This window comes from Zootoca vivipara, chromosome 12, assembly GCF_965207765.1.
Source record: "Zootoca vivipara chromosome 12, rZooViv2.hap1.1, whole genome shotgun sequence".
NCBI classification, from domain to species: domain Eukaryota; kingdom Metazoa; phylum Chordata; class Lepidosauria; order Squamata; family Lacertidae; genus Zootoca; species Zootoca vivipara.
The window spans coordinates 50,117,722-50,135,611 of record NC_142595.1 but is presented as its reverse complement, the minus strand read 5'-3'; the positions used below and the strand labels follow the sequence as shown (position 1 = coordinate 50,135,611).

General features: G+C 50.5%; 1 protein-coding gene across 3 annotated transcripts in view; it reads left to right on the top strand.

The window, feature by feature from the left end:
- The window catches only part of EFNB3 (ephrin B3), an 88,338-nt gene that overhangs the window by 56,421 nt on the left and 14,027 nt on the right, over positions 1-17,890 (top strand). For all 3 annotated transcript variants that reach the window (XM_088656262.1, XM_088656263.1, XM_035135885.3), the window contains exon 2: positions 14,049-14,341. In XM_088656262.1, coding sequence (XP_088512388.1) covers positions 14,049-14,341 — 293 coding nt within the window. The remainder of the gene's footprint in view (positions 1-14,048; positions 14,342-17,890) is intronic.

The following is a 17,890-nucleotide window of genomic DNA, read 5'->3' as shown; positions in this document are numbered from 1 at the left end:
GAATGGGTACGGGTGTTTGTGCCATTTTTTGTCCTTTGCCTCAGGCAGCAAAATGTGTTGGGCTGGCTTTGACTTTCTTTGCACAGCGTCCAGAGATGTCTGCACACACAGACACCCCGATCTTCTCTTTCTGTGTTGCGTACACTGTCGGGTCTGGTAACGGACGCAGAATTAACAATTATTTTGCACCCAGAGAATCTTCCTCTCCGCCCACTCCCCTTTAAAAACACACACACACACACACACACACACACACACACACACACACACACACACGAGTTTCTAGACATTTTCACTCGCAGGGATGGCCTTGAGGACTTGCAAATATATGCAATGTAGGGAGGGGGGAATGTAGCTAACTTAACATTCTGTTAAATGCTGAATTCAGCTTTCAGTTCAGAATCTAGATATCTTAGTGGAGTGTTTTACCCGCAGCTTCCTGCCCATCTGCTGGGCATTTCGTGGTGGCATACGTTGCCACGCTCTGTGCCACGTTCTGATCCCTAAGGGAGAAATGTCTTCAGTGATTTCACTGTGATTCCTGCCATTGGACTAGATGACCGTTGGGGTTCCCTTCCGACTCTGCGATTCTGTGATTTGCTGGTTTTAGCGAGCGGACTGGCCACCCACCCCTTATTTATTTCTCAAAGGAAAACTCTGATGCCCTGGAGAATTACTAGAAAATTAGCTACTTTTTATTCTTTATTTTTTTAAGGAAGAGGAGAACTCTTCCATTATTCTGCACTCGGCTACATTTTGGGAGCTCGTCTGAAGTTCGGTCCAAGTGTTTTGAGCTTTTCTGCTTTGCAAAGTGTCATTTCTGCCTCTGGGCAATGTTACCCCATTTCCCTTCTCTCCCTACTCCCCCCCCCCTCTCACCCAGTTGCTAGGAGAACTAACTGCCTTATTTCCCCCCCTCCCAGCCTGACACTCTCTGTACATTTTGCAAAGTGTTATCATCGCATCTCAGCCCCTGAGATGTGCTTGCTTGCTGCTACTGCTGCTGCTCACAAGACCCAGCTTGTCTACCTTCCCACCCCCAGTCTTGCCTCCGCAAAGGCCTTCATCATCGCTTTTAACCTCTTAAGGGCTTAAAACCACACAGAAAGTGAGGAATGGGGCGGGCTGAGCTTGCCACCCAAGCTGCCTTCAGCCACATCCACCTTAGGTTTGCTCCCCAGGGCTCAAAATTGCCAGAATCTTTTTTAATTTTTTTTTTGCAAGGGGAAATCTCCCAAACTTGAATCTGGGCCCATTTTTGTTCAGCAAAGATTTCCCTGAAGCCGTCTTGATTGCTTCTCGCTGCTCCTTTCGTGCTGCCTGGCCTCTCTCCCAGCTTCTTGTCCGAAGGCTTTCCTTTAATTGGGGCCCAGGCCAAGACATCTTAGTGCTTTCTGGCTTTTATTTATTTACTGCCTTGGTCTAGGCTGCCCTGCATCCCTTGTGCACCGGGCAGGACTCGCGAGTATTAAAACAGCAAGCTGCCATGTTGAAACACAAAATAGAACAGAATTGCAGAGTAAAATCTTTAACCCATGTAAGGAAGAGGTAAAAACCCGCGACAGGTGTTCAAACACTCCGATTTTGAGACTGAAAATGATTGGGAGAATAGAAAGGTCTTTCACCTGGTTGCTACAAAGGCCAGGCGAGCCTATCTGGGGAGCCTATTACATCATTCGGGAGCCACCACTAAAAAGGCCCTTTCCTTAGTTGCTACCTGCGTTGCTTCACTGGACAGAGGCACACAGAGCAAAGCCTTTGAAGGTTTGCACAGGGTAGGCATTTATGTGAGAAGGCAATAGCAATAATAATACAGTGGTACTTCGGTTTACGAACTTAATCCGTTCCGGAAGTCCGTTCTTAAACCGAAACCGTTCTTAAATCGAGCCGCGCTTTCCCTAATGAGGCCTCCCGCTGCCGGTGCCCTTCCACTGTTCGGATTCTGTTCTTAGACCGAGGTAAAGTTCTCAAACTGGGACGCTATGTCCGGTTTTGCAGAGTTCGTAAACCGAATCGTTCATAAACAGGACTGTTGTTAAACCAATAATAATCTACATACAGTATATAAAAATGTAAAAATCATGAAACTGCGTTCTACACTTTTCTCCGTAACCGCTTGACCGATCGTCCTGAAATTTTGACACAACGATCCAGGCCACTCCCCGAGCGTTGTTGGGGACAAAAATCCCTCAAATCACACACCTGGGCAGGTGTAGACCTGGTTTTCCACCAAGTCAAACAGCGCCCTCAAGTGGCGTAGTACCCTCCTCCACCCCTCCCTTCCTGTGAAATCTAAGCCACACCCACAAACCAAATGACATCATCAACCAAGCAACTGAAACCACCAAGGTGGCCATTATCAGACTATGCCGCTTTCCAGACTAGGCCAAGTGGAGGTAGGGGGGCGGGCGAATAGAGGGCAGGGATAAGTAATGGGTCAGAACAGGGTGGGGGGAGACACAGGGATGAAACCTGCCCTCTCCATAATATCTCACCTCGGCTTTGCAGACTAGGCCGCTTTCCAGACTAGGCCAAGTGGAGGTGGGTGGGGGCCGAATAGAGGGCAGGGATACGTAATGGGTCAGAACAGGGGGGGCACACAGGGATGAAACCTGCCCTCTCCAAAGTATCTTGCCTCGACTCAGGGGGATTCTGAGGCTCAGGGGTATCTGAAGGGGGGCTATTACCCTCCATTTCACAGACTAACGCACAGCAACGCGTGCAGGGCCAGCTAGTAATAATAATAATAATAATAATAATAATAATAATAATAATAATAATAATAATAATACGTGCAGGGCCAGCTAGTAATAACAACAACAACAACAACAACAACAACAACATCTGACTGAGTTGCCCTGCCACCGTCCATGGGCAGCTTCCAACAGAATGTAAAAACAAAGTAACACGTCAAACATTATAAAAAAAACCCTCCCTATACAGGGCTGCCTTCAGATGTCTTCTGAATGTCATATAGCCGTTTATCTCCTTGACATCTGATGGGAAGGCGCTTTTCACAGGGCAGAAGCCACTACTGAGAAGGCCCTCTGCTTGGTTCCCTGTAACTTCACTGCCCAGAATCCCCTGCGCCCTGGGCAGGGCTCACAAGAATTAAAAAGAACAACTGTACCACCTTCAAGGGCAGCCCCATGCACTGCAGTAGTCCAGATTTGGCAGCAATTGGAGCACAGGGAGCTGTATCCTATCTGGCGTATTGGCTGAAGCTGCTAGAAGGTGCTTCGAGGCTCAGAGACCACCTGAGCCTCCATCGCATGCGCTGGATCAATAAGCATCCCCTAGACCAGGCATAGGCAACCTTAGCTCTCCAGATGTTTTGGAACTACAACTCCCATGATCCCTAGCTAACAGGGCCAGTGGTCAGGGATCATGGGATTTGTAGTTCCAAAACATCTGGAGAGCCAAGATTGCCTTTGCCTGCCCTAGACAGTGAAACTGGTCCTTTAGGAAAGGTGGGAGACCTGTATGTTTTATTACCCCTCACCCGGTCCAATGCCATGCCCAGGCTCCGAGTCAGGACACCCGTAGCCTCATCTGGAGAACAACAGCGGCTGCCAGCCAGTGTCTACAATACTGAGGTAGCAGAGCGCCAGCAGTCAGGCCGATTCCTGACGCCCCAGTGGACGTCGTGCCTGCAAGAATTCTGGCCAGCCTGCTGCCTCTTTGAGCAGGTGCCGGTCTCCTCGCCGTCCCTGCCTACACCTTGGGGCCGGATCCACGCCACGCCCGCCTTCGTTGCACGGCACCTCGCCCTGCTGGAGTTTTACAGATGTTAAATAATGCTTGCCAAGGCATTTGCGCTTCCGAGATGGGGCAGAGCATATGTATCTGTGGGGAATCTGCAAGGACAAGTCCTGCGTGGCTTTCAGACGCACCCTTGTTTTGGGTTGGGTGGTCCAGCGATTTTGCTTTTTTCCGTTTCCCAGAGCGCCAGAGGGAGAAGGCTGAGGAGGCCTTGGGAAGCTGCCTAGCAAGGGTGTGTTTTGCATGCTTTGGAGAAGAAAGTGCAACCGGGGCGTAAGAGGGGAGGGTGGCAGCGATGGCGGAGGCGTTGGTTGAGGGGAAGAAAAAAAACCTTTGGGCTGCTGTGCGCAAGTGCAGGAGTCGCCAGCTAAGCCCATCTGCCTTTCCCATCCGAAGGCTCTGCGGAATAAGGGAACTTGCGCAGCAGAAATGTTGGGAATGTAGCCTGAGGAGTCGGGAGCGGAGGTGGGGAAGGCAAGTTCGGGCTAGGGAAATCCCAGGGATTTAGCGCAGGTGTGAACGTTTGTGCGTGCGTGTGTGTGAGAGAGACACAGAGCATATGAAAATATGCAAAAGAACAAAGCAAGAAAGGGAGTGATGCTATCTTCCTATCCGCCCCCCCCCCTTTATTCACTGGCCTTCCCAGCCTGCGCAGGAAAAGTTGGCAACGAAACTGCTGAAGTGTCGTGTTTCCGACTTCATAACGAGTCCTCTAAGTGCAGATTATATACCGTATATATTTTTTTCCCAGTCGGTGCTTCTGAATTTATTTGAAATTGTTTTTAAATCTGTGCAATGGGGGTTTTCTTTACAAAAATAAATCTGTAATTTTTGAAATCTGTGCAATTTGTTTTTTATAGGTGCAATTGCTGTAGCTGTATATATATATATATATATACAGTGGTACCTCGGTTTATGAACACAATTGGTTCCGGAAGTCTGTTCATAAACTGAAGCGAACTTTCCCATTGAAAGTAATGGAAAGTGGATTAATCTGTTCCAGACGGTCCGCGGAGTACTTAAACTGAAGCGTTCATAAACTGAAGCGAACTTTCCCATTGAAAGTAATGGAAAGTGGATTAATCCGTTCCAGACGGGTCCGCGGAGTACTCAACCTGAAGCGTACTTAACCCGAAGCATGGGTGTAATTGGTTCCGGAAGTCTGCTCATAAACCGAAGCGTTCATAAACTGAAGCAAACTTTCCCATTGAAAATAGTGGAAAGTGAATTAATCCGTTCCAGATGGGTCCGCGGCGTTCGCAAACCGAAAATTCATAAACTGAGGTGTTCATAAACAGAGGTTCCACTGTATTTTATATACACGCACTCACAAGAGTCTTTGTATTGTATTGTGAAATCGCTTTGAGACACTTCATAGGAAGCGATCCATAAATAATAATCGGAAGAGGAAGCGCATTGGGCAGCCTAGAGAATTAAGTCGGGCTGGGGGAGGCAGGAGGTCGACGCCAAGAATTTTAGGGTTCTCTGTGACAACCATTGGGATTTGCCTGTGTCTTGAGGGTCCCGGCAGCTTCCATGAGTTATTTATTGCTTCGTCCTTCATCTACCCTGCCTTTCCTCATTTTCTCTTTGCAACAAACTTGTGAGGCAGGTTAGGCTGAGAGAGCGAAATTGAACGCAAGACTCCTCGCTCATAGTCCTGGTGCATTCGCAAACCAGGACAGGATAGGGAGTTCTCAAGGAGAGAGGCAGCAATACGTACTGGGTTTATGCTGGGGAAAAGTCCAAGATTATTTTTACAATTATTTTAAAGCAGCTTGAAGTTAACTTGGGGTTTTATTTGGTACGTTGGTTCCTGGCTTCCAGGTGAGAAGAGCTGCAAATATTTCCCTTTGTCCCGTCAACTAAAAACAGGGAGTCCTCCCTCTCCTCCTCTCTCCCCACATCCAGCTTGTCAATTCTTGATCCTTCTCCTCCCATCCAGGGAAAAGGAGGGCCAAGGACCCGGGGCTTTCTCTCCATTTCCACCCCCCACCCCCGTTAATTATTGCCAGAAGATGCAAACCTCACCAAGGCCCAAAGTCAGTGGCTTGGAAGAGACTTGAAAGCAGCTTGGAGAAAACTCCAGCTCCGAGGACCCAGGAGTCCTGGAAAAAAATGCACACATGCACACTCACTCGGTCACCCTCCCTTCCCTCCTTTTTCAAACACTTATGTGCTCCTCTCCAGAGGCAGCTGGAGCAGAGCCTCCGGCAAGGAATCGTATATCCTCAGCTGCCCGCATTCAGGACTGTAACCAAATTTTAACTGTGTTTTAACTGCCTTTGCCCCCACCACTTCCAGCCTCTTCCTTTGTTCACTCCCACCCCTGCCGGTGATTGTAAGCGCCTGGCAGCAGGGGCCTGCCTGTTTTTACCTATTAGGCTGCAAACCCGGCCATGCACATTGATGGCGCCGTATAAACACGCCTGCGATGTTAGCAAATTGCTGCCTTCGCAAGCCTATCTGTCTGCTTCCAAAGCCACTCCGTTCGGCCCTGGGAACATGAAGCAGTAAGTGTGCCTCTGAGCACGTGCGGTGTGCCCTTTAAATCACTGCGTCTGGCCGCTTTTTCTTGTTTTAATTTCATTTTGCCCCTGCGAAAACCCGCTCTTTAACGCCGAATCGGAACAAGTGGCGATTCACGTCTTCCGTGGGGCAAAAGGGAGGTGTGGGAGACTCAAAAAGGCAGCAACTCCCCAGAAGTGGCTGCAATCTCAGGGTCGGCGCGTCACCAACTGTTCCACCCCAGGGGCAGCTGCAACTTTTTGCGGGTGCCTCTCCAGCACCCCACCCGCGTTGTGGCAGCTGCGTATCCCCCTCTGAACAAGGGGGACTCTGTGTGTGATGGGGGCCTTTCCTTTTTCTGTATTGGGGCAGGGGAGGTCAGGAGGAGTTAATTATTTCATTAAGGGGAAGCTGGCCGAGGCAATCAGGTCTGGCCACCCCCCACCCCCCAAAACCGATAGGAATCAGAAAGCTTCTCCCTCCAACGAGCTGGAACAGGACATGCCGTGTAAGCCGCAGGGGTCACACAAGCAGGGGAGGAGAGCAGTGGGGTCTCTAATATTTAACCAGGAGTACAGAGATTACATTCCTGCTTGACAAGGAGGGGGGGCAGTAACAGGGGCTAAAGAGGGGCATGCTGGGTGATGGGGCACCATAGACGCCATACATTGAAAGCAGATTCCTCTCCCCCACCCCCAAGAAAAAGTATATCCTGGGAACTGTAGTTTTTTAATGGTGCTTTGCGTTGTAGCTCTACCGCAGTTCCCAAGATTCTTTGTGCTGGTGTTGGGGAATGCACTTTTCAAGATGTGGTGTGTACATAGCCCTGGGCTCTCTTGAATTGGGGGTTCCCAATGCTTGGAGCACAGGGACCCAGGTGGCGCTGTAGTTAAACCACTGAGCCTAGGGCTTGCTGATCAGAAGGTTGGCGGTTCGAATCCCTGCAACGGGGTGAGCTCCCATTGCTCGGTCCCAGCTCCTGCCAACCTAGCAGTTCGAAAGCACATCAAAATGCAAGTAGATAAATAGGAACCGCTCCGACGGGAAGGTAAACGGCGTTTCCGTGCGCTGCTCTGGTTCGCCAGAAGCGGCTTTGTCATGCTGCCCACATGACCCGGAAACTATACGCCGGCTCCCTCGGCCAATAATGCGAGATGAGCGCCACAACCCCAGAGTCGGTCACGACTGGACCTAATGGTCAGGGGTCCCTTTACCTTTACCTTGAATGCTTGGAGCAGCCAAGCAAGAAGGGAGAGTTTCTGCAAAGGGGGTGGGAGGGGGGTGGGATAGAGAGATCATTGGGAGCCAAGAATTCTGGGTTTTTTTGGAGACTGGATCATAGTGAGTTTGACCAGGAAGAGGTGGGGGAAAGGGAGACTATAGCCGTGAGCTAGGACTCCTGGGTCCCCTGCAGTGGCTTAGGGGGAAGGGGAGGCCCACTGGGTCATCACAGACATGGAATTATATTCCAGGACTCCTGAGTTCCCAGCGATGGGTGGGGGATCTCCCCTCTCCTCTCTCTCGCTCCCGCCCTCTCTTTCTCCCCCTTTTTCCATTTTCTCGTTAGCTCCTTTCCTGACCTGTCACTTTCCATTCCATCTCCTCGCCCTGGCCCTCCCCAATTCCAGCTGAGCCCATGACCCCGTTACAGGAGGGGAGAGGAGGGGCAGCGGGAAAGGGGAGGGGGGCAAGTGAGGGGAGGGGGGCAAGAAGAAGCAACAGGTCCTACTGCCAAAAAAAAAAAAAGGCAGGGGGAAGGTTCCAGACCCATTTTCATGAATTGGGCGAGGCAGAGAGAGACCTGCTACCCGCCGGCCCCAAGTTTTGGTCCGGACCACAAAAGAGTGACATCTGGTTGGAAAGAATGAGGAGCCCCCCCCCCAAAAAAAATGCATGCACACTCATGGACACGGACACACACGGACACACACACTTTGCCCCCTCTCGTGGTCCTCGAGGGGTGCCCACCCGCTTCCTGCACCCGTTCAGGCTAGGCCCCTCCATCACCAGTTGGCTTGTGTTGCCACAGCAACGGCAGCCATTGTACCCTACCTTCTGGGAACACACCTGGAGGAAAGGATTGGGGCTTGGTTTTTGCACGAGGGCAATCTAGGATGAGAGGTGCATGGCCGCAGCTCTTGGGGCATATTGTACTGGGGGGGCCCAATGCCTGAGCTTGTTTTTTGAGGGATGGGGGGGGGCAAGCTCTGGAAAAGAGTTGGGAGACAGGGCCTCCCATAGGCCGCTGTTGTAGTTTTGGAGATGTGAGACAGGTATAATAATAATAATAATAATAATAATAATAATAATAATAATAATAATAATAATAATAATTTATTATTTATACCCCGCCCATCTGGCTGGGTTTCCCCAGCCACTCTGGGCGGCTTCCAACAGAAAAATAAAACACAGTAATCTATTAAACATTAAAAGCCTCCCTAAACAGGGCTGCCTTCAGATGTCTTCTAAAAATCTGGTAGCTGTTTCTCTCTTTGACATCTGATGGGAGGGCGTTCCACAGGGCGGGCGCCACCACCGAGAAGGCCCTCTGCCTAGTTCCCTGCAACTTGGCTTCTCGCAACGAGGGAACCCCCAGAAGGCCCTCGGTGCTGGACCTCAGTGTCCGGGCAGAATGATGGAGGTGGAGACGCTCCTTCAGGTATACTGGACCGAGGCCGTTTAGGTAAGGATCCCTCTTGGATCCTCGGGGGAGGGGGGATCAGGCCTGTGCTTGGAGCAGGCCTCACAGCCAGGACTCCAGGGTTCTGTGTTGGGGAGGGCGAAGGGGACGACACTTCTCGTGTCAGGACGCCTGGGTTCCTTCAGAAGCGATTGCAGCTGAGCCTGTTTCATTCTCTTAGGGAGCTGGTTTCCCCGGGGTGTGGGAGAGAGGGAGCTGAGGAGAGCCCGGATGCCTGGGTCCCACTCCGGGGTGAGGGCGGAGCGGGGGTGTGTGCTGCGTTTGTTTTTGTGTCCTTGCTTCTTTAACGTTTTTGGAACAGAAAGTACTCGGGAGCCAGGAATGAGAGCCAGGTTTCCCCCTAATGAAGTCATCCGTACACCCCCCCCACCTCCGTTCTATAAAAGGGAAACAAGGTGTGTACTGATTGTAGCCCAGAGCTAGGACTCCTGGGTTCTCTCCTCTCCAGCATAGGAGCATACGCCTCTGCCCTGTGCCAAGTCAGATCCTTGAGCCATCTAACCCTGTAATGTCTACACTGACTGGCAAGAGGCTCACTGGGATTTCAGGCAGGGCTTCCGGACATACCTGGAGCTGCTGGGAATTGAACCCGGGACCTTTTGCATGCAGAGAGCAGCTGCTCCGCCACGGAGCCGCGGCCCTTGCCCTCCAGGAACAAGGCGGGTGGGGTGGGAGGCTGCTATGCAAGGCTGCTAGATCAGCTGTTTCTGAAGTTTTTGCCTTTCTCTCCCTGCCTGCTGAAGCTGTGCAGCGGACCTATGCGTTTTGAGTATTCGTTTGGTCAAAGGTCCATCCAAGTGTGTGTGGTTATAATGCCAGGTCAGGATGTGTCCGTTAACAGGTGTAAGTGACTTTGCCACATCCCTGTTTTTCAGCGCGGAAATGTCAGGTTGTCAGGTGTGACTTTGTCGGAGAGTGCGGGGGCTCGCATTTTTTTCCGTCAAGGCCCTATTTTCATCATGTGAAAAAAAGGCCCTATTTTCATCTGCACAGCGAAAAAAATGACTTTTATTTTTAGTGCTCTGTCGGTGCTAGCTCGAGGCAACCCATCCCCAAGCGAGAAAAACAAATGAGCTTTGAAAGAACTCCTTAAAAAAAAAAGCAGTTTTCTTCAACCTAGGTTGCTCTGGACGTTTTGGACTACAACTCCCATCAGCGGGTCCAAAGAGCAGCCCGGGTTGGAGAAGGCTGACTTTAAAGTATGGGGGAAGGAAAAGTGGTGGGCCTCATTGATACAGAAGGGGCGGCTGTGCTGGTGTTTCCTGTTGATTTGTTCCAAAAGTTTTGCGAGCTAGGCTTTTGAGGAAGCAAAAAAGAAAAAGCAACGCGGCGGCATTGGCACTGGCCAGTAGGTGCCAGCCCCATACGATTCACAAACTGCATTCTGCATTATTTGGGGGGAAATCACATTTTTCTAGGAGGGAGAATAGGATTTTTTTTTCAGGGGGATGCTTAGAAACTCGGGAATCCGCCTTGGTCCACCTAGCTCAGAATTTCCCATGGTATTTTCTCTGGTTGCGTCGGTCTGTTCAGCATTTAGAATCAAAGATGGGGGATTAGTGGAACTGGCTGGGTTCTGTTAGACGCATGTTTGATTTGGGGTGTGTTTGGGGAACGGAGTTAGGGTGCTTTAAATAATGCCATCCTTGAACCAAACCTGAGAAGGGCCTGTACCTGCCGCCTGTGAGCTGCATGGCAACGCAATCCCGAGTCCTTGTGTGACGTGGCCCTTCTCGGAAGTGCTCCATTTGGCCTCTGAATTAAACCCAGCTGCAAGCCAACTTCTGCTCTTGCCTTCATTGCTGCTTTGCGGCCATTATCCTGCCCCTCTTCAAATACTGCTGCACGGAAAGTGGCTAATATTCACATTTTTTTGCAGATTTCGCTGAAGCTCTGGCTTAGACTGAGCTGCCCCTGTCCCAGGTCACCCCTCGAGCCGAGGCATTTGCAGGGCCAAATGACTTAAGGCTGAAGGAATCCCCATGACCACCACTCCCCTCCTTTTTCTGAGCGAGGGATAGGACCCAGGAGTCTTTCATCTGCTGCTCTGCTAACCACCCCACCACCCCTGGCCAGGCCTCAGTTATGCCTCTTCTTCTCCTGGCCTGGGCTATTATCTCATTTGGCAGCTGATCTGTCCCAGGGGGCTGGGGACAGGCGGCTCTGGGGTCAAATGTCAACAGGTTTGAATACAGGGTTGGAATTCTTTGTCGGTTCTCTGGTGGTTCCTTGCATGGGTGTTTTTTTTGGGGGGGGGCTGGCGCATGATGCTCCGAGAGCATGTCGGGCAACTGATGGAGCAAAGAGAGTGGGGGGGGGGGTGTCCTGCTGTTTTTTGAGAAGGATGGTGCGGGGGAGACCAAGTAATGCAAATTAAAGACAGATGCAAAGAACTTCACCCCGGAGGGTGCGACGAACACAGAACGTCTGGGCTTTATATTTTGCAGTCTTTGAGGCAACTTCAATTAGTCGCTTTTAAAATAGGATTTTGTGTGATTATTATTAATATTATTATTATTTAAAGGGGTGTGCTAAACACCTCCAAATGTCAGGACATTTATAACTAGGGCTGCCAACCCAGTTGAGGAAACCTTCGTTTTTCAATCGCGGGAGTTTTTGTCAGTTAATCAGTTGATTAAATTTGCATAATTTGCATATGGGCAAAAACAGTCGTTCTGAAGTGAGAAACACAGTCTCTTGTCTGTGTTTTACGATCCCTGCATTTTGTCATAGCAGACATTATCTTAAGAGACTTCTGGTCAGATATCTGAAATGTCTGGTGGTAGATGCCTCTGTAGAGATGGTGATCGCTATGCACAGTTTTTTGTCTGATTTTGGCAGGTGAGCCAAAATGACATGTCAAATATAGGCGTTATTTTCAGTTGATTGCAAAATACAAACAATTTTGGCAAGCAGGGGCAATCTAGGAAGAGGTGGCAAAAGATTACAACACCCCACACTACATCAAAAACAACCCAAAGCTCTCCTGAGGACTTTTAGTCAAAATGCTACGCCCCTACCTGCTTAATTAATTTTTTTCACCCACCAGCAACCCTAAAGCGGCTCAGATCCACATAGCTCCTTACACTTTCACTGGGGACAAATGCTTCCTGCATGTTGCGGGGACGTTCTTCCCCAGGAAACTTTTAAAAGGCTTCTGAAATTGATTAGCTTAACCAACCAATGAATTGGCGGTTCGAATCCCTGCAACGGGGTGAGCTCCTGTTGTTCGGTCCCAGCTCCTGCCAACCTAGCAGTTCAAAAGCACATCAAAATGCAAGTAGATAAATAGGGACCGCTCCGGCGGGAAGGTAAACGGCGTTTCCGTGCGCTGCTCTGGTTCGCCAGAAGCAGCTTTGTCATGCTGGCCACATGACCCGGAAGCTGTCTGCGGACAAACGCTGGCTCCCTCGGCCTATAGAGCGAGATGAGCGCCGCAACCCCAGAGTCGGACACGAATGGACCTGATGGTCAGGGGCCCCTTTACCTTTACCTTTAGAAGGAGATTTGCAAAAACACAAAGTGGGCCGGGATGGCTGGTCCTCGTGGTGTATTCACCGGTCCCTCCTGTGCCTCTGGTGAACGGAGTCGGTGTAGGGCTTTTGTTCTCTTGAGAAATGGCACCTGTTTGTCCTGTGGTGAGAGTGAAGAAAAAAGTAGTGTGTGTGTGTGTGTGTGTGTGTGTGTGTGTGTGTACCTGCCTTCCAAAACCTGGGACCAGCTGTGAATTGTAGTGCAAAGCATCTGGAAGGTGCCGACATCTGCAAATGTTGCATTTATTGTTTAGTCGTTTAGTCGTGTCTGACTCTTCGTGACCCCATGGACCATAGCACGCCAGGCACTCCTGTCTTCCACTGCCTCCCGCAGTTTGGTCAAACTCATGTTCGTAGCTTCGAGAACACTGTCCAACCATCTCGTCCTCTGTCGTCCCCTTCTCCTAGTGCCCTCCATCTTTCCCAACATCAGGGTCTTTTCCAGGGAGTCTTCTCTTCTCGTGAGGTGGCCGAAGTATTGGAGCCTCAGCTTTAGGATCTGTCCTTCCAGTGAGCACTCAGGGCTGATTTCCTTCAGAATGGATAGGTTTGATCTTCTTGCAGTCCATGGGACTCTCAAGAGTCTCCTCCAGCACCATAATTCAAAAGCATCAATTCTTCGGCGATCAGCCTTCTTTATGGTCCAGCTCTCACTTCCATACATCACTACTGGGAAAACCATAGCTTTAACTATACGGACCTTTGTCGGCAAGGTGATGTCTCTGCTTTTTAAGATGCTGTCTAGGTTTGTCATTGCTTTTCTCCCAAGAAGCAGGCGTCTTTTAATTTCGTGACTGCTGTCATCATCTGCAGTGATCAAGGAGCCCAAGAAAGTAAAATCTCTCACTGCCAAATGTTGCATACACCAATGTAAACAATGCTTCTCTCAAGCCCCATTATAGCCTCACAACAGCCTTGCGAGGTAGGATAGGCCAAGAGACAGGAGTCATCCGGCAAGCTCCATATGACTGGATGGGGACTGGAGCCCTGGTCTTTCCCAGGTGCTAGTCCAAGACTCTTAACCGCCTCACCCCACCGGTTGCCACGAGAGGCTGTTTGCAGCTGGGCGTGTGGTGGGAAAACTAACGTGTTTCCAATTATATTGGAAGGTGTCCACCAAATTTCCGGTTACAGAGAGCCTTAAACCTTCCTGGCTTAATTTAACACCAGTCGTTTCTTCCGACGTCTGGACTCGGCCCGTTGAGCATTAAAAGGCTAATGTCTCTGAGCATCTGCAGAAAGTCTTTCTGCGGAGAAACGTCCCTTCCACAAACCAGCCCCCGACACGACGGTGTTTTCGAGCTTCCTCCTCTCTGCTAGCAACACCTGTTGCTTTGCTTTCGTAATTAAGCACCGCGGGGTCCCCTTCTCCCTAGGGCACCCTGGTTCTTAGCATCCTTTCACCCAAGGTGCTAGAGAACAAGCTCCCAGGGGCTGAGGCCGCTGGGTGATGTTGTTAAGGGGGGAGGCTGGTTGGAAGAATGCAGGCTCCTTGCTCCCAAGTGCGTTCTGCCGAGCTGATTTTATCCGTTGCGCCCTTGCAGGTTCCAGAACGAGGAGGGCTACGTTTTGTACCCCCAGATTGGCGACCGCCTGGACCTCATCTGCCCCCGCTCTGTGCCGCTGGGCCCCTTCTCCACCGAGGACTATGAATATTACAAGCTGTACCTGGTCCAGACGGAGCAGGCCGAGCGCTGCGAGATCCTCCGCACCCCCAACCTGCTGCTCACCTGCGACCGGCCAGAGCAAGACATGCGCTTCACAATCAAGTTCCAGGAGTACAGCCCCAACCTCTGGGGCCACGAGTTCAAGACCAACCAGGACTATTACATCATCAGTAAGTTTTAACGCCCTGGGGAAAAGGGGGGGGCTTCCTTTTCTTTCTGAAAGCTGAGATGTTTCCTTTGTGTACCAAATCCCACACTTGCACAGAATTGCAAGGCCTTGAGATGTCTGTAGCCGTCGATAGGTGCCGCCGCCAGTCTGGCAGGCGGTAGATGGCGGCTGAAGGAACAGGAAATCGTGGTAAAAAACCATGGACCACACAGGATATTGAGAAAGAGAGAGAGAGAGAGAGAGTGAAAGATATCCTTAAAAATAATGTTCAGATCAGAGGTAGCTGAGAGGGATTGTGGCTGCATAAAACATCGTGCCTTTAAAGCAAGGTTCCCCAAACTTGGGTCACCAGCCGTTTTCGGACTACAACTCCCATCATCCCTAGCTAGTAGGACCAGTGGTTAGGGATGATGGGAATTGTAGTCCCCAAACAGCTGAAGACCCAAGTATTGGGAAACCCTGCTTTAAAGTATATCCAAAGTATATTATTTCCCGAAAGGAATTCTGGGCACTGTAGTTTGAGGGTTGATAGGGATTGGAACTCTTGAGGGGGTAAACTACAGTCCCCAGAATCCTTTGAGGGTAAGAATGTGTTTCCAATGTTCTCTACGGGTTATCGTATGGACCTGTGGGAGCAGGGCTTGTGTGCTTCTACCTAATGCATAGTATGTGGAATGTGCTTATTTACCATTGCAACTTTCCAACAGACTCAAGAGGAAGGCAGATGGCAAAAATTAAAAACAATAAAACCAAATTAAAGCACAACATGGGTGCCTGTTTAAAAAAACAACACTAAACAGATTGATGTTGTTGCATCTTATGGCATCCTTGTATTTGCACTGCTGCTGGTGGAAAGGTGGGATACAAATCAACCAGAGATAGATCTCAGTTTATATGGGGAGAGAAGAGATGGCGGCCGTCCTTCAGATATTCTTGTCCCTGGCCACATAGGGCTGTTTTTCGGGCACAACCAGTCCTTTGAATTGCACCCAGAGGTCGATGACGTTGGTGGCAAGGGATGAACGAGAAGCCCTTTATTTGCTCCTCAATTCTTTTGCATGTATGCCCTAAGAACAGATGGGGGAGAAATTGGTTTGGATTGCATTCGAAAGCGAATTTACTTAATTCACACTGCCGAGGCCGATGAACAGACCCAAACATCCTTAAAAACTGCGTGTCTCTGGATATTGCGACGCTGTTCTCCAGCCACCCAAAAATGTGCTCCGAAGTCTTAGAAGAAGAAAAAGGTGTACCCAAATGCAAGCGTTAGGTGCCTGAAAACGCATGCAGATTTTTGTGTGAACCATTCGCAAAGAAAAATGTACAAACGGGGGCAGAAATGGGATGCATTGAAAACAAGGTTGGACAACTGGGGGGGGGGCACAGCACTGAGACATTTTTTCCATCCTGAGCTGTGAGGCAGGCCCGCACAACAGGATCAATGTTTTTGCACAAGGTCCAAGTGGCACGTCCACAAGACACAGTTGGGGATGCTTTTAAAGTGCCTGTTTCCCATGGGCCCCCGGGCGTACCTGAGGCAGGAGAAGTGGGAGGCAGGGAAAAGCGGGAACGTGCGCTTCTTGGCCAAGGAAGGCAGAAGGCGCCTATTCCTTGGCACAGCGGTGGAGAGCGGAACATTAAATGCGTCCATCGCTGCCAAGTAGCGCCCACACCTACTCCATGAATAATCGGTCACCTTTTCCTTAACAACTCGCAACATCCGTAGCTGCTGCTGCTGTTGATGACGAGGACGATGTAGCACCATCATGTACACGGTGAATTACAAAGAATGAGAGCTCAGGTCTCTGCCCCCCAAGGGGCAAACATCCTAGGAAACGACAGAAGGGAAACAAAGGGAGAGAGAGGTGGGCAGGGGGAATAGCAGATGAGGGCAGAGAAGTATGTGTGCGTTTGTTTCGGCTACGGCTGGCTGGGACCGACGGGAGTTGTAGTTCGAAACACCTGGAGGGCGCCACTTGGGCACGGAGGCGAGCTGATTCTGTTGGCAGCTTCACGGAAAAGGCAGGCTTTGCGCCTCTTCCAAGAAAGTAGGGAAATGTGGCAACTGCAATAGTTTCAGCGCCATATTTTTCCTTTTCACGGGCAGCCTCGCCTTCAATGTATGCCTGTTGCCCAGGGTTTATCAATGATACCGTGTGACGGGGGCTTGGGAGTCCAGCGTTTAAGGGGGCTGGAGGGCAACTAGGCCTTTGGAGTGAATTTGAGGCTGACTAGGCCGTCCTAAGGCCTATTCTAGCCCATCTCAGTCCTCGGGGCAAAGGAAGAGGGATACATTTTGGGGCACGGCTAGTGAGCATCCTCTGATCTTCTTTTAAGGAAGAGGAGAGGGACCGAGTCCTCTAACCCCCCCCTTTCCTCTCCCCACCCCTCAGCATCCCTGTCTCATCAGCTCCGGCTGCCTGGGGTGGCCCTTCAGCCATCGCCATGGCAACTGTCTCCCGGCAAACCTGTATGAGCCAGCCACTTGGCTATACCACAGCAGCCACTTTGGGGTAACCAGCCAATCTCCACACACACACCCAGCCCAGACACACACCAATTTGTCTGCCTCTTTCCATGGTGGGGGGGGGGGTCCTAACTCAACTCCCCCCCTTCCTCTTGCGAGCATAAAGCACCCTCCCCACTCCCGTGTTGACCATTTCTGAGATGCGACTGTTTCTGAAGGAGGGGGTGTCTGTGCACCAGGGACCCCCCGTTTAATGCAAAGCCCCGTTTCCCACCCCAGGGGGATATCTGTGGGGTTGTTGGTTAGGGCATACGCGGGCCCAGATCTACGGGTTTGCATGGCTGCCAAGGATGGTGGGCAGCGGTTTTCAGTTCGCTCTCCTCTCAAAGACACACACACACACACAATCTATATGGATATAGATATAGATATAGATATCTTCCTCTTTCTGCCTTTTCTTCAGTTCTCTCTGCTTTGTAGCCTGGGTTGCGCCCCTGGGCAAGCAGACAAATGTTGAAAGAAACCCACTTGTGACCACCCTGCTTCTTCTCCTCCTCCTCTTCCGCCCAACCAGGGGAGGCAGGCGAGGGAATCCAGATCTCTACAGTTGCCGTTGCTTTCACCATTATATATATATATATACATATACATATATATATATATATATATATATATATATATATATATATACACACACACACACAAATCAAGGTCATTGCTCTACCCACCAGGCAAGACAGCCACCAGCTTTTCCACCACTTTCCCCCACCCCAAACACGACACTTCCCCCCCCTCTCAGAGTCAGGTGATAGGAGCATCAGGGCGGACATAGTGGGGTTTTTTTCCGGTGGTGGTGGCAAGGCGTCGTTGACCCAGTTTTTCCTCCCCCTCCAAATGAATTTATGCCCAGCCAAGCATGAGGGTAGAGCGCGAGACAGCCGAGTGGAAGGAGGGAAGGGAAGAAGGAAATCGGCTGACTGGGGGGCAGGGATGGGGGGTGGCACCATCTAGGACAGGAAGTGATGGAAGAGGAAATGGCAGGCCACTCATTTAAAGCACCCCCCCAAAAAAAAGAGTGGCTGC